This window comes from Corythoichthys intestinalis, chromosome 2 (assembly GCF_030265065.1).
Source record: "Corythoichthys intestinalis isolate RoL2023-P3 chromosome 2, ASM3026506v1, whole genome shotgun sequence".
Taxonomy (NCBI): domain Eukaryota; kingdom Metazoa; phylum Chordata; class Actinopteri; order Syngnathiformes; family Syngnathidae; genus Corythoichthys; species Corythoichthys intestinalis.
The window spans coordinates 35,558,300-35,579,204 of record NC_080396.1 but is presented as its reverse complement, the minus strand read 5'-3'; the positions used below and the strand labels follow the sequence as shown (position 1 = coordinate 35,579,204).

Below are 20,905 nucleotides of genomic sequence, written 5' to 3'. Positions count from 1 at the left end.
CGCTGGCAGCTTTATGGTATAAGCAGAGTTTTATTTCGTAAGGATGCCATCTGATTAGATTAAACATGGGCAGGCTTTACTGCAAAAAGCTTGAAAGCCAAACTCAATCAATAGAAGCCGTCTGTAGAGAGGCGAGATATGAAAAGGACAAGTAGCCCAAAAATGGCAGTAGAATTGGACAATCAATTACTCTCCATCAAATTCACAGTACATTACGCTAGTGTGAGTATCACAAATACAGTTTGCAAACACAGGCCTAAAGACAATTTACGCGTAAGCGGAGTTTAAGGGGGGGGGACCAGGCCCCCCTGGTGGCCGAAAAGTGTCATTGAATGTAATCGACTTTACTATTTATGATTTTAAAATTTAAAAGTTTTAGTTTTCCGGTAAAATATTGTCTATAAAAGTTATAAAAAAAGTAAAACAAACAAAACAAGAATAAAATGAACAAAAAAATATATTTTTATAATGGGTCAAAATTATTTTTTGAACAGATCATGTGACTAGCACCTTAGACGGTCATTTGCTTTGCTTAGCGAAAACCACTCGAGGACCGAATAGTCAAGATGGATGTACGTAATTTTTTTCAAACCTAAGATTTCAAAAGCGACAACAATTACTGAGCAAGAACCAAGGATTGAAAATGTGGACCATGTAACGCCAGACAGCACCGCAAAAATGGTGAGCGGATTCAATTTGCCCTACTAAAGACGCTCTCTTGCCAATGTAGTTACCCCCGTCAAAAAAGGTATCCCTTGCCTGCGGGAGCGCACACACACACATTAGTTATGAGTTATGTCAACTTAAACAATTAATTGAAGCCAGAAAATAACCACACGTATATATTTTGGACATCGACGTTTATTAAACCAGAGAAACTCCATACAGGACTTGAATTACAGTAATAACAGTTATAGGTCATCCTACGATATAAAACAGTAAAGGTATGCCTTTTTTATGTTCAGTACGTATGTTACGTTATCTTGGCAAAAAGTATAGCTGTCCTAAGAAGCCGGATTCAGAATTCCCCTCAAGAATGATGGGAAACAAAAAAACGCTCTTTTTAAAATTATTATAAATATTCTTGTAAGTTAACTTTATTGCAGACACTGCGTTTTGGGTCATCAACGTGTTGTGCCCCGCCCCAAACATTAAACTCCACCTATGAATTTACTTGCTAGTTATCACAAGAACAAATTCTGTAGTTACTACTTTCCAGCATTGTCAAATCGCTCATAGAAATGTTTCAAACAATTTAATTAATGAAACTGTCAGATGTGGGTTTGTATGAGTAATGTGCCAGGGAAAGAAGACAGATTTGTTTCCTAATTTGCTACTGACAGATGTTAACAGTTTCACAACAAAATAATAAAACGAACAACTGAATGTCAGTCAGTCACAAAATAACAGAAGTAATAACTGAAAGCGAAGCATTCGCACCTTGTAGTTGATTAACTAAACTTGCATATTGTTTGAAGGTGGGAGGAAGCCAGAGTAACCACAGAAAACCAAGTCAGTTTGCATTATGTGCCCCTAAATGTTTTACGTACACCCCTAAACCTTCAGCTAAGGCGCTTACGTGCCTGATTGTTCATGAGCGAGCAGGGCGAAGCAAGTGCAGAAATACAGTTTTACACAAAAATATAATTGTGAATTTTTTTCCCCACAATATTTTTATTAATTATTCACATTTTATGACATGACAACAAAAAACAACAAAACAAAAGACAGAAAAACAAAACATTCCAGAAGTCAAAGAGTTTCACATATTAGGATACTACAGGTGGTTGTGTAAACCATATGTCAATAAAGTCAATAAAGGTTTCCACATTTGTTAGAAATCCTCTGCCTTTCCTCTCACCACATAAGTCAGTTTTTCCAGCAGTTTTTCTAGACCCCCAATCTATTTGAACTGGGAGGGGGCGTGAAACAGAATGAGCAGCAACACAAGTGTAGTCTTCATGATGAATGGCTTTATATGAATGATTATGTACATATTCTAGTTTGCATGAAACATCTGACTTGCATGTTTCATGTTCAACAACAGCATTAGTATACCGCATTCGGCACACTGTAAGCTCTTTTAGTCCTTTGGTTGATAGTACATACAATGCAGCAGTGTCATTGTGGCATTAATACAATGCAGCAGTGTCACTGTGGCATTAATGAGACAAAATCTGTATAAGCAATACGCTAATTAGTAATGTTGTCTTGACCAGAGAATGAGTACATTAGAAAAATAGACAATGAGAAGCACTAATTGGAGTAAATAGCATTTCCATTTGTGTGTGTTTTAAACTGTATATTTGGTAGGTTATTGCATTGTGTTCTTACCATTCAGAATCACACATTATTCTGTTTATCTGTGGAAACAAATACCGCTGTTCATTGAGGATAACAGATAAGTCACCCATTATACTTTTACTATCTTAGAAATGTCATACTGTGTAGTGTCACATGACGTGTTGCTGCTGAAATTGAAAATGAAGCTTCAAAATGGGGGCCAAGCAAAAATAATTTTCTAACTTTATTTGAACGCAATGTATTGTACAGCCTTTATGATTTACAGTATGGTAAATTTTCTTACAGTGTGTTGGTGAGGAGAATTGGGTTGACAGCAGGACAGTCTATATTGGACACAAAGAGCCTCCTCCGGGTGCTGAAGCCTTCATACAACAAAGATTCCCAGACAACCGGATAGTGTCCTCCAAGGTCAGTCAGGGCAAGCACGAAGGCCAGTCTCACATAGGCCCTGAATTATTTAGATCCCTAATAGCAGCCAGTTACTCAAACAAATTGATTGATAAATAAAAGTAATCTAAACAGAATGCAGAGCTTGAGACGGAATGCATGTTTGGGATTCTTTGAACGTATATTTGCACCGTAGTTCCCTTGGCAGGCAGTTAACGGAATCCAAACATGCAATATAATGTTTCAATTTCACCGGGCAGTAGATTTAGGGCAGCAAGTTGAAGAAGCAACCCGACATAGTACTCCATTACTCCAGAAATACAGAGGAAAGTAAGCAACACCATTAAAGCTGCATTAAAATCATCTCCATGGGGCATGGGAATTAAATGTATGACATTGTATTTAAAGGGGGAAAAAAACGTAATTGCCATTCATTTCAAGGTTTATCAGTTTCATTATGCATTCTAAATAAATCTTATTCGGTCTCGTCGTCAGGTAATATAAACAATCAAACAAGGTCAAACAGCTAACCAAACAAGCGCCTCGTTAGTATCTTTTGCTTAAGCAATCAGGCTTGCAGCAGTTTGCAAGGTCAAAACAAGCTCAAAGACTGTAGAGCTGTACTACTTCAACTTTGCAACCTCCTAGACTAACAGCATGAGGTGGCATTTTTAAAGGAAATAACTTACACTGAATAAAACAAACCTTTACTTTTCAACCCTTAACTCTCCAGGATTTGTGAACTGATTCAATTTTTTTGTTCCCAGTACACATTTTGGAACTTCATCCCCAAGAACATGTTTGAGCAATTCAGAAGAATTGCCAACTTCTACTTCCTCATCATATTTCTGGTTCAGGTAAAACTCAACTATTCACTGAAAAATATTTGATCTCACTGAAAAATATTTCATCTCACCATGTTACAGTTATGAATAATAAGCCTTCATTAGACTTAGAATCAGGGCCGGATGTATGGGGGGGCCGGGGTGGGCACGGCCCACCCAGATGTGAGTCGTGCCCACCCAATCAAAATGTCGGGAATATCTATTATAGTGTCGCACTGGATATAGAGAACGCACGGTGAGTTGGTCTCACCTACTTTTTTATTGCAGGATTAACGGTTACTGTTGGCCGCAACCACGCCGAACAAGCAATCACTAAAACAAGCTGTTTTTCCAACCTCATTTGTTATCCGCGCGCTTCCTCTCTCTCCTTCAGACACATTCTCGCAGTCGGACATCCGTGCATTAATGACGTCACCAGCCACAACAAAGCGTCGCCATATTGAAATGGGGGCAAAACACGAGTCACAAGCAGTTGCTCTGTCGTGCATTGTAGCACAAACGCGTTGAACTTTTGTCTTATTTGCGGTCTTTTTTCCGTCGGAATGACTAAAAGTTGCCGTGTTGCGGGTTGTAACACAAGGAAGAGTTCAGAAATGCATTTGAAGTTCTTCATTCTTCCTCGTGTGAAGAAAAGGACAAGCAAATGGCTGAAAGCAATCAATCTAGGAACAGTAAAAAAAGACGGTTCCGTGAACCATTCTCGCCAATGGGAACCTAAATCCAGGCACATTTGCGTTTGCAGCCAACATTTTATTATTAGTGAGTAAACTTTAATCGATTTTTTTTTTTTTTTTTGCCTCAATTAGCTGCTAGGATTCAATAGACTAGGCAGTGGTTATTATTACCGTAACCGACTACTCGCAAAGCGTTATTTTTCTTTTGCTGTGAACTGCTCTGATCAGTCAATCGGTATATTATTGGCCTGGTGGGAATTGGTTATTTTGCCGTGATGTGTTCACGGCTAAATAACGCTTGGAGGCGAATTACTGGTTACAGCAGAAATAATCCCTCCGTATATACTACCAGTTTTATTAGTTCCACACAGTACATATTCCACGTAATTGATAAAGGTCAACTTACTGGGTGACGTTATGAGGTAGTTGTAGATGTTTCCGAACTCCACTGCAGGCAATTCCTTTGGATTGTTTATCCAGCTATCAGCTGTGACTTTGTATGGGCAGATTTGCAGGCCAATACACGCTAATTTTAAGTTGTATCGCCTCCTCGCGTCTGTCGGCAGTGACTTGTGATAATAATAAGTCATGTTTAAGACGTTTTTATGAAGAAAAAAAAAGACGCAAAACACTGCTGAAATATATGAATTCCAGACAACGTTTGTCTACGGATGTTTGCTTGTGCGTGCCCCCATCTCAAAATGGCGACACTTTGCCATGCGAGATGACATCATCGTGACATCAGGTCAGAAATGATGCAATTTAAACAATGGAATAACAATCAAGGTCAAATCCAGCATTTGTTGTTTTTTTTTTCTTTTTAGCATGTGGCTGCTTTTACATGAACACATCTTAGTTCTTCTCATAATATTCCCACCTAAACACGCATTGGTTCTCAGTCGACAAACGAGATTCCAAACCTGTCTGTTTGGCACTTTCTCGGAAGGGGTTCCATATTCAGGAATTGATATGTAGTAGCTATTTTTGTACCCAAGGAAATTGTGAGAAATTGTCACCATGCCATCATCGTTATCTTGTGTCTAACTGAAAAATGTCTTTACTGTGTGTCTCCTCAGTTGATCATTGACACGCCGACCAGCCCAATCACTAGTGGACTGCCACTCTTCTTTGTCATCACAGTTACGGCAATCAAGCAGGTGGGAGCTTAAGGCCTGATTTCTTGACACATTCCTTGTCGCCATCCACCACGGAGTGTTCTTGTGGTTCTTCAGGGTTACGAGGACTGGCTGAGACACAAAGCCGACAACGCTGTAAACCAGTGTCCTGTTCACGTGCTGCAGCATGGCAAAGTGATCCGCAAGCAGAGTCGCAAGCTGAGGGTGGGTTTATGTGCATGACTATGCCTAGATCATTGCTTTATAGGTGATCCAGTCAGACTTCAGCATGAATGAATGTGTGTGTTGAGTATTAGATCAAAAATGCACCCACACACTTCAGTTCCACATTCCATTGATAGGTAGCCTTTTACTCGATTTGCTTTAGGTGGGAGACATAGTCTTTGTGAAGGAAGATGAATCATTCCCCTGCGATCTCATCCTGTTATCCTCTTCCCGGGATGATGGGACCTGCTATGTCACCACAGCCAGTCTGGATGGCGAGAGTAGTCACAAGGTTTTTTGCAAATGTATTATTTTGCTGGAGAATTACTTGACACAGCTCGCCTGTCTAATGTCAGAGTTTGCTTGTGTCAAGATGTCTTTTTTTCATACACCCTCAGACATACTATGCAGTGCAGGACACCAAAGCGTACAATGCAGAGAAGGAGGTGGACTCAATCCACGCCACTATTGAATGTGAACAACCGCAGCCAGACCTTTACAAGTCAGTGGAACTTGACATACAAAAGCAATTAACTCTATATAGAATACATTTTCATAATGTGTTTTCCTATTTTTCTTTTTCTTCCCTAATAGGTTTGTTGGTCGTATTAACATTTACATGAACAATGAGCCAGTGGCGAGGTAATACCACCATGTGTAACCTTCACATACAGGGTAGATTGGTGTTTTTATTATAATCACTCTAAAAATTACACCGTATACAGAATGTTTATTAAAGTTTCAGTGTTCCTGAAAAGATATTGACATTATTGCTGTTTACAGGCCATTGGGTTCAGAAAATCTGCTTCTTAGAGGAGCCACACTGAAGAACACGGAGTACATTTATGGTAAAATAGGATCATTTTGACAATATTGGTTTTTAGTGTTCCCTTGGAGGGGATTCTAATCAGACAAGAAATTCTGTTCCTCCTTTACTGTAGCTGTCGCCATCTACACTGGGATGGAAACAAAGATGGCTCTCAACTACCAAACCAAGTCTCAGAAACGTTCTGCAGTGGAAAAGTAAGCTTTCCTTTTCATTCGCATCCATTCTAAACTTTATGATGTACTAGGACAATTACTGAAATCTTCTTAATGGGAACATTAATTTCTTAAGACTGTATGCTCGTTAGCAGAATGTTTTGGCTCGTTATCACACATTGTCCGTCTATTTTATAGACTAATCTGACTCAGAGTAGAGTTTGTGGACGTTACTCTCTAGTAGTGGCCGCCATTACTGGGGTGTTCCCACACCTCAGTAGCAGCTCGGCGTCTGTCAATGTAAACAGTAACATAAGCTGCTGCTCCTGTTGCCAACTCCATGAAAATATAAATATTGGAGTGGAGACCTCATTGGTAGAACCGGCCGGCCCGATAAGTCACCTTTTGATTAATTTTTTTGTATGTGAAAAGTGTTTTTTTTTTTTTGTTTTTTTAATACTAACAAAGTAATTGTTGTGTAATAATTTTACTCAAACCTGAATTAGGTGAATATTTAAGTGATAAAGGCACATTGAAAAACAATTTATTGGCAATGTATTTATAATACTTTTTTAAAAGTGCAAACATAAACTGTGGTTTCTTCAAATTCCCCTCAGCAATAAGTTTCACAAATGATCACTCCAAATATAATGTGAAAATGCAAATGAAATTGACAGAACACAAAAATATAATATAAATGGTGAAAATAAAGTACTCAGAGAAGAACAAGAAAACTAATGATCATCCTTTTGAACATGCTTTTTACTCAAGCATCACTAAAACTTATTTCCCACATTCTATGTTGTCTTTCGGTATCATACTGACAATCTACAGTTCCAATGAGATGAGCGAGATTGTCATTGTTCTGTCAGCTCATTGGTCAGAAAGCAGGGGAAGCGGGGGAATGCTTGCCTGGAACTCCAGACTCACCACTGTTCCAGCGTTATAGTCTGGCGACCGTTCCGCAGATCAAATTTCCAGGGCGGAGCAAGCCACAGCATACAGACAGGACTAATCAGCGACGGGCGGACGTGAAGTTGGTAAAGCGGCAAGAAACTGTAGCGCGAGGAAGAAAACATACAAGGAGATCGGAGAACGGAGAAGTTTATTCAACATGGCTAGCGCTAGACACACTGTTGGTTTTAGCGACTCGATGTGTTTTTGGTCATTTGAAACTGAATTTACCGCGGATTGGAACATAATCTCGGCTCTCCTATTCGCCATCTGTGTTGTTTTGGAGACGAATTCCAAATAAACTAATCTGATTGCACGGACGATTTGGTTCGGGCATGAGAGGCCAATAAGGAGATGGGACCCAGACTCTTATCACAGTGTTTGAAAAATACAGGGAGAAAATTCTGGCCGTGCAAGGCAAGGGGAATGCGTTCTCTTAAATATTCTTGAAAAGCACTATACCAGTATTCGTTTGTTCTACAAATAAAACACTATTTTCATTTTTCATGACAATACAGGACAGAGCGCGTTCCTTCTAAGTTTAACGATGAGACACTTAATTTTGTACATACATACAGGACTATCCCATATTTTAATGGACTGTTGGCAACTCTAGCATCTGCTGGCTGTGTGTGCTGTGGGTGGCACACCACAACAATAGCGGATGGGGTACTTCCGGTCGTTTTGCTCGGTTTGGCTATATTACGATTATCCCTCATTGGATTTTGTGGAGCCAGATTCTTTCTTGCATGATGTGATAGTTTACTGACCAGTGGGTAATTTAGTGTACAACTGCTTTAATAGCTAGATATTTTTTACAGTATTTTGTGAAAAGAACATTTGTATGGGTCTTTCTTAACTGCCTTTGAATTGGCAGGTCAATGAACGCCTATTTGGTGGTCTACCTATGCATTCTCATCAGCAAAGCCTTTATCAACACGGTGCTAAAATATGCGTGGCAGTCTGATCCTATCAGAGATGAGCCTTGGTATGATCAGAGAACTGAAGCAGAGAGGGAGAGACATATTGTGAGTCTGTTGTTAATTCCAGCTTCTAAAGGGGTTGTGTTTTTTTCCCCAAAGGGTTTTACCTTGTTGAGCTTCTTACAGTGTCCTCTTGTCTCCCCAGCTGATCAGGGCTTTCACAGACTTCCTGGCCTTTATGGTTCTCTTTAACTACATTATCCCCGTTTCCATGTACGTCACTGTGGAGATGCAGAAGTTCCTGGGCTCCTATTTTATTATGTGGGATGATGAGATGTTTGACCCTGAGCTTGGTGAGAGAGCAGTGGTCAATACATCGGACCTCAATGAGGAGCTGGGACAGGTTCTCCAATGTCTTCCCCTTCTTGAAAACACATTTCCAGATGTCATGATTAGCAGACTTAGCCATTTTTTTCTTTTCTCCAGGTGGAATACGTGTTCACTGATAAAACAGGGACACTGACCGAAAACAACATGGAGTTCATTGAGTGCTGCGTGGATGGGCATGTTTATGTAGCCCAAGCTATCTGTAATGGACAAGTAATAATAAAACACTTTTGTTTTTTTTTCAGTAAGGAATTGTGAAATAGATTAGAACATCCTTTAAGTTCTTAATTTTCATCATCCCATGTCATTATTTCATGTTTGTAGGTGATGCCAGGTGCAGATACTATGGACATGATAGACACATCACCAGGTCCTGAGGCCAGGGTGAGTGAGACCAAGTAGCTTGTTGTATAGTTTCCATGTACAGTAGACAGTAGCACGATTCTTTTGAGAAAGTACTTGAAAGCAACTTTTGTCGTCGCTTAAAATAACAGGAGCATGAGGAGCTCTTTTTCCGTGCACTGTGTTTATGCCACACTGTGCAAGTAAAAGAGGAGGAGACAGTGGACGGCATTAAACAAGGCATCCATCATGGCAAGTCCACTTCCTTCTACATTTCGTCATCTCCAGATGAAGTGGCGCTAGTAGAAGGCATGAAGAGGTGCTTAACACAAACATCTACTAATGAATCATTGCCTCAAAACTTGCAGAAAGACTGCTTATATAGAATATTGTGTGTTGTGCTGAAGGCTTGGCTTCACGTATCTGAGACTCAAGGACAGTCACATGGAGATCCTGAACAGAGAGGAGGAGATTGAGAGGTTATTGAACCGCTTTGAAACTGTTTTTATTCATTAACCCTCATTTACAGAGTACAAACCTGCATCTAAGAGATATATACTGTTTCTTTTTCCTCCTGTCAGGTTTGAACTTTTGGAAGTTCTGACTTTTGACTCCGTCAGAAGAAGGATGAGCGTCATTGTCAGGGCGAGCACTGGTAATATCAATATTCAGTTTGATTTACTCTTGAGATTTCTGAATTATACATCAATTCTTTATTTGCCCATGTGTGAAGGTGAGCTGTACCTTTTCTGCAAAGGAGCAGACTCATCCATCTTTCCAAGGGTTATATCAGGCAAGGTGGATCAAGTCAGAGCTCGGGTGGAGCACAACGCAGTAGTGAGGACACACACTCTTACACATCCATATTGTACTGTATTTCCCTTGTCCATTCATCATATTTCAACTGAATCTCTCTTTCTAGGAGGGTCTTAGGACACTCTGTGTGGCATATCGACCTCTCAGTCCAGCGCAGTACCAGGAAGTTTGCCTGCTCCTAAGTGGAGCCAAGTTGGCATTGCAGGACAGGGATAAGCGGCTAGCAGAGGCTTACGACATGATTGAGAAAGATCTCATCCTGCTCGGAGCCACTGCTGTGGAAGACAGGTAGATGATCCCGATGTTTGATCTATATTCTAATTTAATAGTTACTGTATCTACTGTCTGCAATCTAATATCAGAGATTTGTCTTTGGGGTTTGCAAATTGTCTGTTAGGACTAGTTCTCTCGTTACTCATGGCAGCTTTTGGGCCGTTCGAGAAGTGGATGACATTTTATACGGCCCTCAGTCTTCAAATTTGAAATAATCCACATACAAAATACTAAAACAGGCAGTTTCTGTGTTGGTTTACTTGGTCCTGTGACCAAATCTAAAAAACAAAGAGAGAAAGGAATGCTTCAAATGTTTATTTTTCTAAATGCCAAATATGTTTTAAGTATCCTGGGAAAATACAATTTTTCTATTGTGCCACCCCAATGATCAAATTGAATCTTGAATAAAAATGTTAAAATGAAATTATTTATTTATTTATTTATTCATGTATTTATTTATTTTGGGTAGTTTTTATTTTAACTGTGGGACCAATTTTTTTTTGTGACTTTTTTTTTTTAACAAAATTAAGTATGTCCTTTTGGTCAGCAGTAACAGCTAGATCCATAGCAAGCTTTTACTCTTGAGAAAACGGTAAGAGAGAGTACAAATGTGCAACCCTGTGACTGTGATTATATGCTAAATGTTGGAAACAACAAATACAATTGATCTTTAAACTGATCATGCCTTTGATTCGTAGTTTATTTTTGAGTGATGAACATGAAGCATAAAACCAGAAAAGGGAAGGCTTATTTTTTTAAAGAATTTTGAAGCCCAAATATACTCCAATTTTGGAATGATCTGTGTGCTTTCCAAAGAGAGAAATATAGAAAATAGCCCTGTGTTTAAAGCTTCACTTTAGTGTTTAGTCACAATTGTGACTACATACAGTAGCTACAGCTACTTGATGTTTCCTCTGCCCTTCTTTGTACTTGACCATTACAGACTACAAGAAAAAGCGGCAGACACCATTGAGTCTCTGCACAAGGCTGGTATGAAGGTGTGGGTGCTGACTGGTGACAAGATGGAGACAGCAGCTGCCACATGCTACGCCAGCAAACTTTTCCACCGCAACACCCAGATCCTTGAGCTTACCACCAAGCGGACGGAGGAGCAGAGCCTTCACGATGTCCTGTTCGATCTTAGCAGAACCGTCCTCAGACAGCACGGGGGCATGAGTAGAGACATGTCTGGGTTTGTTTGCAAGTTTTAAAATATTTTAATTTCAGATGAAAATTATAAGTAGTCAAAAGAGTTTTTACCATCAGTTCTGCCACAAATTTAATGTAAGTGTGATTTTGTGGGTCTATGCAGTTTATCAAGTGACTATGTAGACTACGGCCTGATCATCGACGGAGCCACACTCTCAACAGTGATGAAACCAAGTCAGGAGGATTCCAATTCGGGGAACTACAAAGAGATTTTCTTAGAAATCTGCCGCAACTGCAGTGCTGTACTCTGCTGTCGGATGGCACCTCTTCAGAAAGCACAGGTACAAAGGCGACCCCCTTCTCTGTATTTGGTGATTTCATGTTTTGACATGGCAGAGCAAGGATGGATGACTGGTTTTCACTTACATTTCTAGGTTGTGAAGCTCATCAAGACTTCCAAGGAGCATCCAATCACACTTGCTGTTGGAGATGGTGCCAATGATGTCAGCATGATCCTTGAAGCCCATGTTGGCATAGGTTAAGACTTTTTTAATTACTTCCAAGGAATTATAGCTGAGAAGCTCCTCAAATGACTAAATGTCTTGGCTTGTCGCTCAGGTATCATGGGTAAAGAGGGACGTCAGGCAGTAAGGAACAGTGACTATGCCATCCCAAAATTCAAACACCTCAAGAAGATCCTGCTTGTCCATGGACACTATTACTACATACGCATCTCGGAACTTGTACAGTACTTCTTTTACAAGGTGCAGTCATTGATGCTATGAATTGTATCTCATGCAAATTGCACCATACTGACCATGTTTATGCTTCTGTTCCTCCAGAATGTTTGTTTCATCTTTCCGCAATTCTTATACCAGTTCTTCTGTGGTTTCTCGCAACAGGTAACAGCCAAGTACACAAAGACAGCGCAAAAAATAAAATGTATCTGTCCTTTTCCTCAGCCACTGTACGATACGGCCTACTTGACGCTATACAACATCAGCTTCACTTCGCTGCCCATTCTGCTCTACAGTCTCATCGAGCAGCACATCAACATGGACATTCTGAAGAAGGACCCATGTCTTTACAGGTTGTTGCTGATGGTAGTTGACGTAACGCTGTCTTTCCAAAGCAAAATATAGCAGAAGCGAATTCACAATAACGGAGTTTCAGTATGTTGCGTATAGAGTATACAGAACCAAAACTTCCACTTTTAATCCACTGTATGTGAAATAAGTTAAACATTTCTTTTGAACAGCTGAATTCTACCATTTCTCCTTTCAAATCCATTGTTTTTCAACTTAAGGAAAAACATTGTCATTGTCCATCCAAATATTTCTATAACTGTATCTGTGTCTGTTGGGCATTTCACATAAAAATAAAGTTGAAAATTAAATCTTACTATTTTTTTTAATGTAACTTTAATCACTAGCCCTTCAAAAGGCGACAAATCAAGTACTGATTAATCAGTGTGGTTTTTTTTTTTCAACTTCATTCTTTATCCTTACCTCCACAGAGACATTGCCAAGAACTCATTATTGCGGTGGCCCATCTTTATATACTGGACTGTCTTAGGTGTATATGATGCCATTGTGATGTTCTTTGGTGCATACTTCCTGTTTGACAACACCACGTTCACCAGCAACGGACAGGTAGCCCCATTGTGTTCACATTTCTATTTTAAGTAATAGTTATGAAATCAATCTAGTGAAAGAAAAAGTGAAACAAATACCGGTAGGCTCAGTTAATAGGAGATAATATAAAGTCATACAACCAACCACAAACAGTTTAAGCATGTTGTATAACCAGTTTTATATTAGTTTCTTCACACCTAATATCGAAGTGCAAATCTACCTTAGTGCCAGACGGGTGTTCGATATCAGAGCATTTAGACTGTCTGCTCAAATGTCACCATCATCCGTCTGTCTCCTTTCATTCTTGGCCAGTGTTACTGTCCTTAAACTTTGTCAGCTTCTTTATTATTTTTCTTTGCAATACTTTTTTATTCTTCTACAGTCGCCAAACTGTTAGTTGCTATGATTTTCTTTTTCTGGCTTTCGTTTTCTTCTCCTCTTACCTTTGTGTTGCTTTTTCTTTATGCTTCTCTTTTCTTCCTCCCAGCTAATGACAACCAACACACAGATGGTAAGCCTGCCCACGTCTCACTGTCAACCCTCCATGTTTTCCTGTTCGGTTCCATCGCACTACTTCATGCAATAACATTTTCCAATCACTTCTCATCTCTTGCCTCTTTCTTGATGTGTGCTGTTGACATACTAACTATAGGCTAATAACGTAGCCACACATACTCGCCTTTACTCTTATCCCCAAATGTCCCTTGTAAAAATCTGTATGATAAGTAGAAGAATAAAAATAAGTATACCTGGGCATGAATTATCTGTGCCAATGTAAAGATGGTGTTGTTTGTTTCCATTCTGAGGCTAAAGAAGTGAACAAGTGGATAAGTGATTCTGCATACTTTGTTTTTTGTTGACGTACAGGGAAGTGAAGTGTTTGAAAGGTTACTTGGCACCTTTTGAATTTGCTGTTTATGTTGTTTTCTAGCCACTTAAGGCCATTAGCTATTATGACCTTGATAAGGGAATTGAAATGGATTCAACTTCCAAGTAGGTGTTTTCTTATTTTGTGCAGAACCAAACAATGATATGCAGGGGTCGCCATTATTAATTCATTGTTGCGTATTTTATTACCCAACAGTGTATCAACTTGACTACTGCATTCTCAAGTATCATATTTTACATCACCCGCCCCTCCCTCAGCTTCATGTTGCTGTTGCTGTTCACCATCTGTTTGATTGATTGACGCGTGTTGATTTTTTTGCCAACGCTGTTCACATACTACATACTGCGGCACGGTGACCGAGTGGTTAGCACGTCCGCCTCACAGTTCTGAGGTCAAGGATTCAATCCGGGGCTCTGGCCTTCCTGCGTGGAGTTCGCATGTTCTCCCCGTACCTGCGTGGGTTTACTCCGGGGACTCCGGTTTCCTCCCACATCCCAAAAACATGGATGGTAGGCTGATTGAACACTCTAAATTTGTCCGTAGGTATGAGTGTGTGCGTCAATGGCTGTATGTCTCATTGTGCCCTGCGATTGGCTGGCAACCAATTCAGGGTGTAACCCGCCTACTGCCCGTAGTTAGCTGGGATAGGCACCTGCAACTCTACGACCCTCGTGAGGAAAAACGACATGGAAAATGAATGAATCTTCACATAGTGTATAGAATGAAGACTTTGCTTAGATGTCGCACTGTTTTTTTTTTTTTGTTTTTTGTTTTTTTTTTTTGCTAAATTATGGTAACTAATTTTCTGCCATTAATGGCAATAGTCGTCTAATCCATTTGGACAGGAACGGTTGACTGTGAATGATCATCTTTCCTGTTGATATTCATGTTGATGGTGATGGACATCCAGTCCATTTGAAATGTGAGGGTTGGAAGTGATCATTTACTGCCAGCCCTCCAAGTGCAAATGGATTGGACGTCAGTCACCGTCAGTGGAAGCTAATGAATTAGCCTTGTCTACAAAGACATTCCTATGCCCCTCTCTGTGAAATAAAAATGGACAGATGTAAAAACTCATCTTTGGCACTGAATGAGTTAAAATGTATTGATTAATTTGAAAGGGTTAAAAAAGAATGATTTATTTTTTTCTTTAGATGTTTGGAAACTGGACCTTTGGTACGCTGGTCTTTACAGTGCTGGTCTTCACAGTTACATTCAAGGTACTGTACATCATAAACACAATGTTAATGCATGTACCCACCCACTCACACGGATGACTTGTCTGGATCCTCCAGTTGGCCCTCGATACACACTACTGGACATGGATCAACCACTTTGTCATATGGGGCTCGCTGATCTTCTTTGTGGTTTTCTCTTTGCTATGGGGAGGAATCATCTGGTAGGCCGTACATGTTTTACCTTTTTGCTCTGTATCGTTAAGCTGTTCTCTCTCTGGCCAACTACTCACCACGGCACGTCTTGTGCACTGCAGGCCATTTCTCAACTATCAGAGGATGTACTATGTATTCATGCAGATGTTGTCCAGTGGTCCCGCTTGGCTCAGCATAGTCTTGTTGATTACTGCCAGTCTGCTACCAGATGTACTGCAGAAAGTCATTTGGAGGGCGCTGTGGCCCACTACAACTGAACGAATACAGGTGAGCTTTTCTATAGCTGTATTAGTTATGAATGGGTGACGAACCCCTTTTGCAAAACTCATCAGATTTACTTCCAGTATTATGGATAGCTTGGTAAGACTGTGATAGTGTTGTGCCTAATTAACTGGTGACTATGGGTCAGCAGACGTATGCAGGACTCGGCTATGTTCCTGCTCTTGTGGATGTAAGTCAGCCAGCTTCTCTGTGTGCCTGTCCATGTTGTATTGCTTCATTTCAGAACAGTGGAAGTGAATTAGTGCTTGGAGTCAGGTACCACTGAAATCTGGAAATGTGAAAGCAATGATTTGAAATGGTTTTGTTAATTTCATTCAATCTTTTCAGCTTACTCACTGCTGGCTTTAATAGGCAGTAAGCATCTTCTGTAGCATCTGTGATCAAAACTTGTCTTCCTTGACTTATAGAGACCTAATAAACCTTGACTATTTCTACTACTCTTATCTACACTTTTTATAACTATAATGTTAGATTTATTTACATCTTTTATTGATCTGACTGATCTTCTGTGCTTTAACCTTCTGCCTTTCCCTCCTTCCCCTCACCATCCTCTGACTTCCTGGTTCCTTTTTTCCCCTGCAATTCCGTTCCCCCGGCAGATGAAACGTCGGTGCCTTGCCTCTCAGCCTTCCACCATCTTTATGCTGTCTCAGACCTCCAGCAGAATCAGTTTCTAACCCTGCCCGAAGAGGTGACCCGTCTGCTGCATTCCCTTCCAGGCTGCTTACCTTCCTCTTTCCTGCCTCTTGTTTCTTTTGATGTGTTCATATGCATGAAAATGAATTCACATCTGGATGCAACTATATGTAAATTGTTTGTGTTCGTATGTCTGTGTTCGTATTTGTGTATATTCATGTATGCAGCATGTGACGGATAATAGAGTTTATGAGGAGGCCGAAGCCTGCCTGAGTTCTGACTCCTTGCTAGGTGGGCTAGCTGTCACACAAGCCTAGAGGGCTTCAGCATGGTAAAGCCTATCTTGCGTGTGTGCGTGTGTTTCTTCATCTAATAAAGGTGATTGTTCTGCCTCAAATAAGCTTGGACTTGATTATTTGGTGTTTGTGCATGTGTGTGGGCTCCATGGGTGTTTTGTTTGAATCTCTGGGGCCCCTTGGTGACCAAATGCATTCTTTCTACCGAAACGTCCGTGGGGCATTTGCATGATTTGGTTGTGTATGTGGAAAGGAACAAACATCCCAGTTGACCCAATCAGAGTAAAAATATTAGGTGTTACCAATAACTAGTAGGAAACACACTAAAGGATCTTTAAACAGTGAACCGAACTGGGATGTTTGCCTTGCTCCTCCATAGCCTCTCATAATTCTGTTTTCTTTTCTCCCTTGTGATTCTCACACAGGAAGCTGATAAACTCTACAAGGGTCAGCTTTCCGAGTTTACCCCCCTGTCATCTATCCATGCCACTCCCATGGGTGGCGGCCTCCGTCGAGGATCTGGCACCCACAGGAACACACCTAACCCCATAAGGTCTGAATCTTTTACAAAAAAAGCCATGGTGACACGCTGGCATAGGCCACAGGACTATCATACCTTCACACCGCTGCTGGGATTCACTGATGTCAACCACACCTACAGTGGGGCGGGGCCAGAGACCTCAGTCTAATTTATTATTTGTGATTAAACAACATTTATAAAGCAGCACTAATCGAACACTGCTCTGATGGACAAGAGACTTCAAAGTTTAGCTAAGCTAGGCTAATTTAGCGATGCCACTAAGGTGGAGTAACAGAATCGCAGGTAGTGACTTTTCCAAGCCAATACAACACAAAACTTTGTGGGATGGCGATGAAGAGGACATCATTCCGATAAGGGCTCAGTGTCACAGCATTGCAGCTTAACATTATCAATCGAATCATGCGCACTGGCCCTTTAATTTTGAAGTGCAATTGGATTTTTAGGATATGTTCCTCACTGTACATGTGCTCTGTGTCTTCATAGGACTAACTGGTCATGCCTGCGTGCAAACACATTGTCCCGAAACACTTCATAGGACACACTGCAACAGTGTAAGAAAGGTGTCTCAAGAGGGCCTACGTGTTTACATCCGAGGCTTTTCCATGTACCTAGTCTAGCTAGTGTCTAGCATACAGACATTACAATGTGTATTGTGTTTTCCCTGAGTACAGTAGACATAATAGCATGTTTGCCGCCAGCACTTTACCAGTCACCTTTTAGTTGTGCACCTTTTTCTTTAAAAAAAAAAAAAAAAACAACTTCTGCTAGCAGTGGTAGTTGTGTGACAGTGTGCTAGCTCTCTTGTTGCCTTCACATAGTGTGGTGAATACTTCATTGTTCATATTTACCTGCTGGTTCACGTAAGAGTATTTTTTTATAAAGCTTAAAGTAAACCTCGAGTAGCAAATATCCTTATGTATTCGATCGCCACGTGCCACTTTCAACTGCCTCGTCTCCTGTTTTCTTTCTCTTTTTTTCTGCACACCATCTTCCAGTCACTGTGGCAATGACGCTGCTGATGTCATCAAGCCCACGTGACCAGCCGCTCCAATGTTTCTCCTCCTCACCGTCATGTGTTGTTGCCGCGCCACTATGTGAATTGAAGTAATAGAAAAAGTGTTATGTCTTTTTGTTATCTCTGAACCAAAGCCTTGTTGATGCTTCAGATTTTTGTAGCTGCTTCCTGTTAGGTGCCTTGTGCTAGCTGATATCTCTGCAATGCAGAGTGCGTGTGTGGGATCATCGCCGAGCAGGTGAATGTAAACAAATCTCTTCTCTAAACAGCACTGGAAACAAATTCAAAGAACAAAATGTTGGACCACTTAGGTATAATTTCATTATTTGTATGTTGTTGTTTATTTTATTTTTTTTTAAAGATGTTTTATACATTAAACCTATGGGAGGACTTATTTAAATGCAATTGACCAATGTTCCAAACTGACTTTATTTTTCTTACATGAGCATCACTATTTGGACTTGTGTTGCTGTTAGTTCATGGCAGAATTTTTCAACATTTGTACTTATTTTCCTCACGTACCTCTATTCATGCCATGGTACTTATATTATTTTACTCTGTGGCGACAGTATTTGACACCAATAAACTGGATTGATATGGACAAAACCGACTACGTGCCTGAGCTTCAAAATTCAGAATCATCTTTATTGGCCAAGTAATGTTAAAAACACCCATTGAATTTGTTTCGGCTTTAAAAGGTTAAGAAAAATGTCCTCAGTGTCAGTGGCTGACACTGCTGAAAATGGTCATTATTTGGTGACCTGACTGACCTATCTTTTGCTATAAAGGCTTCTGAAGCCATTTAGCTGGATTTGGGGGGTCAGAATGCATCAACTCTACTAGTCCTGCCACTTGACCTGTGAAGGGCATCCTGAAAGCCTTTAAATAGAATTACTTGTTGTGGGTTGTTGGAGCCAAGGTTTGTTAAATCGACACATAAGAAACCTCGAGATCAGGGCTTCCCCGTGAATTTTGGCCACCAATTCAGTGGTTCCACATATACCACCATGGGCCACAAGTTGTTTAATTTTGCTCCCTGAAAAATGGTTGTTTTTGAAAAGGAGTCTCAATGTCAGATAGCAGGACCAAACGAAGACCACATAATTCTAAGGCCCGAACTACATTCCTAAAACACCACTTTTGAGATCAGTATTTTTAACAGTTTATCGGCCGTCAATGTGTCACTCTATTAGGGGGCGCTCCGGTGTGAAAATTTCCATGGTGACTGCCAATGACCCCAATAACGAATCTGCCAATTTTCATTACAATTCGACACATGGTTTGGGAGCAATCAGAATATATCAGTTTTGGCATTCTGTCAATTTTCTGCACTATTGAAAGGTCTGCAACCTTGGAACTTCTGAGAAACACTATTGATGTCACTCTCTATGACTGTGTCAAATTTGGTTAAAATTGGGCCATTCCTTCTGATTTTTTCGATGATACTTATACTTACACAAAACCTACCTAAGAACACACGCAGACGTTTATATTACAAATGTGTAAATTTTCAAGAAAATTGGTTGGGCCGTTTTAGAATCCAAAGGGAACGAACGCACACAGACACACATACACAAAATTCCATTTGTATATAAGTTCAGATGTTAAATTTTACAAATTGTCTTGTATTACTCTAGCATACAATATGTATAAATCAACACAGACTCAAATGCACAATGCAAACAAATAATAAATGCTATGTTTGTGTCAACAATTTTTGGCTACCTCACTTTTAACAGTCATAGCAAGATTTATCTTTTTGGTGCTTGAAAACTGTATGTAGCGTATTACTTATATTGAGATAAACTACAGCATTACTAGAAGCTACCTTCCTTTCATCATGCTTATAGGCAACTGTCTTCGCATTTATTTATATTGTAGGAATGAATTAAATTGAATTAAATTTGTACTTGTATTTTATGTTAGACTTCAGACAGTTGAGCCATTTACAAAGTAGATCAGAGTATAAGTAAGTTAAGATTGTCCGTCTCAACTTGAAATATTGCGCATTTTGCTACTTTGTAGTCAGAAAATTATTTACTAGTATATTCGGCTTCATCAGCATCCCAATGGATTTTTGTTCCTACTTTCGCTGATACTAGTAAAAGCAAGTTGTGGAGGACGTATTATCCTATTAATGGTTTTCCACACAAAGGGCGGAGGCTGAATTTGCCACATATCCAGGTTTGACATGATTAATTGGCGCAACTTTGCACCCAACTAAAATGCCATTTCAGATTTTGTGTTGGAACTGCAATTCATCTGCTCTCCACTAAGGAGCAGCACAGTAGTACTGTTAAATTGTTCAGTTTTTACCCAGTTTCTCTTCTACGGCAAACGGGTTCAAGTGATGAACAACTAGAGAGGTGTTGTTTGCATTCTTCCATTCTTAAACCTTGACATAATGGCATGTTGTCCATTTATACCAACAATGACTGACACAGAATAGAGGCCACCAAATGTGAAGAATGGAGGGGAGGGGGGGGGGGGGGGGGGGGCAAGAAAAACAACATTCTGGTTTTAAACATCTTAACATCAAAATGTGCCCTTCTATTGCATTTAAAATATGGATAAGATAATGGAAATAAAAATTGTATTAGCTAAATAACTCACGAAAATGTGGGTAAAGAATGATACTGCATTATGTTATTTCAAATTGTGGTTATTTTTCACTGATTGTTATTGAATCGATTTAAGTGTTCTTTTCCTCCCTCCCTTCTCTAATCATCTTGACCTTGCATGGAAAGGAATGAATTGAAGTTTGCTGTCATACGTACACTCTACAAGGAAGGCTTTCAAACTTATTTCTAGTGATTTTAGTATGTTTTTCTTTTATTTTGGATTAT

The 20,905-nt window shown here is 40.0% G+C and overlaps 1 protein-coding gene across 9 annotated transcripts in view; it reads left to right on the top strand.

Annotated features, from left to right (window-relative positions):
* atp11a (ATPase phospholipid transporting 11A) overlaps nt 1–20,505 on the top strand; it is a 46,111-nt gene extending 25,606 nt beyond the window's left edge. For 3 of the 9 annotated variants that reach the window (XM_057829123.1, XM_057829115.1, XM_057829109.1), the window contains 30 exons: nt 2,590–2,712; nt 3,459–3,548; nt 5,287–5,367; nt 5,443–5,550; nt 5,714–5,842; nt 5,949–6,052; nt 6,145–6,192; nt 6,334–6,398; nt 6,492–6,573; nt 8,363–8,513; nt 8,614–8,811; nt 8,895–9,008; nt 9,120–9,179; nt 9,290–9,456; nt 9,545–9,616; nt 9,719–9,792; nt 9,871–9,974; nt 10,060–10,241; nt 11,170–11,418; nt 11,539–11,716; nt 11,810–11,912; nt 11,994–12,139; nt 12,218–12,277; nt 12,338–12,465; nt 12,892–13,027; nt 13,497–13,520; nt 15,053–15,118; nt 15,194–15,297; nt 15,391–15,556; nt 16,929–20,505. In XM_057829123.1, coding sequence (XP_057685106.1) covers nt 2,590–2,712; nt 3,459–3,548; nt 5,287–5,367; nt 5,443–5,550; nt 5,714–5,842; nt 5,949–6,052; nt 6,145–6,192; nt 6,334–6,398; nt 6,492–6,573; nt 8,363–8,513; nt 8,614–8,811; nt 8,895–9,008; nt 9,120–9,179; nt 9,290–9,456; nt 9,545–9,616; nt 9,719–9,792; nt 9,871–9,974; nt 10,060–10,241; nt 11,170–11,418; nt 11,539–11,716; nt 11,810–11,912; nt 11,994–12,139; nt 12,218–12,277; nt 12,338–12,465; nt 12,892–13,027; nt 13,497–13,520; nt 15,053–15,118; nt 15,194–15,297; nt 15,391–15,556; nt 16,929–17,192 — 3,576 coding nt within the window. In that variant the 3' untranslated portion in view covers nt 17,193–20,505. Of the gene's footprint in view, nt 1–2,589; nt 2,713–3,458; nt 3,549–5,286; nt 5,368–5,442; nt 5,551–5,713; nt 5,843–5,948; nt 6,053–6,144; nt 6,193–6,333; nt 6,399–6,491; nt 6,574–8,362; nt 8,514–8,613; nt 8,812–8,894; nt 9,009–9,119; nt 9,180–9,289; nt 9,457–9,544; nt 9,617–9,718; nt 9,793–9,870; nt 9,975–10,059; nt 10,242–11,169; nt 11,419–11,538; nt 11,717–11,809; nt 11,913–11,993; nt 12,140–12,217; nt 12,278–12,337; nt 12,466–12,891; nt 13,028–13,496; nt 13,521–15,052; nt 15,119–15,193; nt 15,298–15,390; nt 15,557–16,170; nt 16,539–16,928 lie in introns of all 9 variants that reach the window. The other 6 variants (XM_057829148.1, XR_009062002.1, XM_057829138.1 and 3 more) reach the window with 6 other exon arrangements.
* The last annotated feature ends 400 nt before the right edge of the window (nt 20,506–20,905 follow it).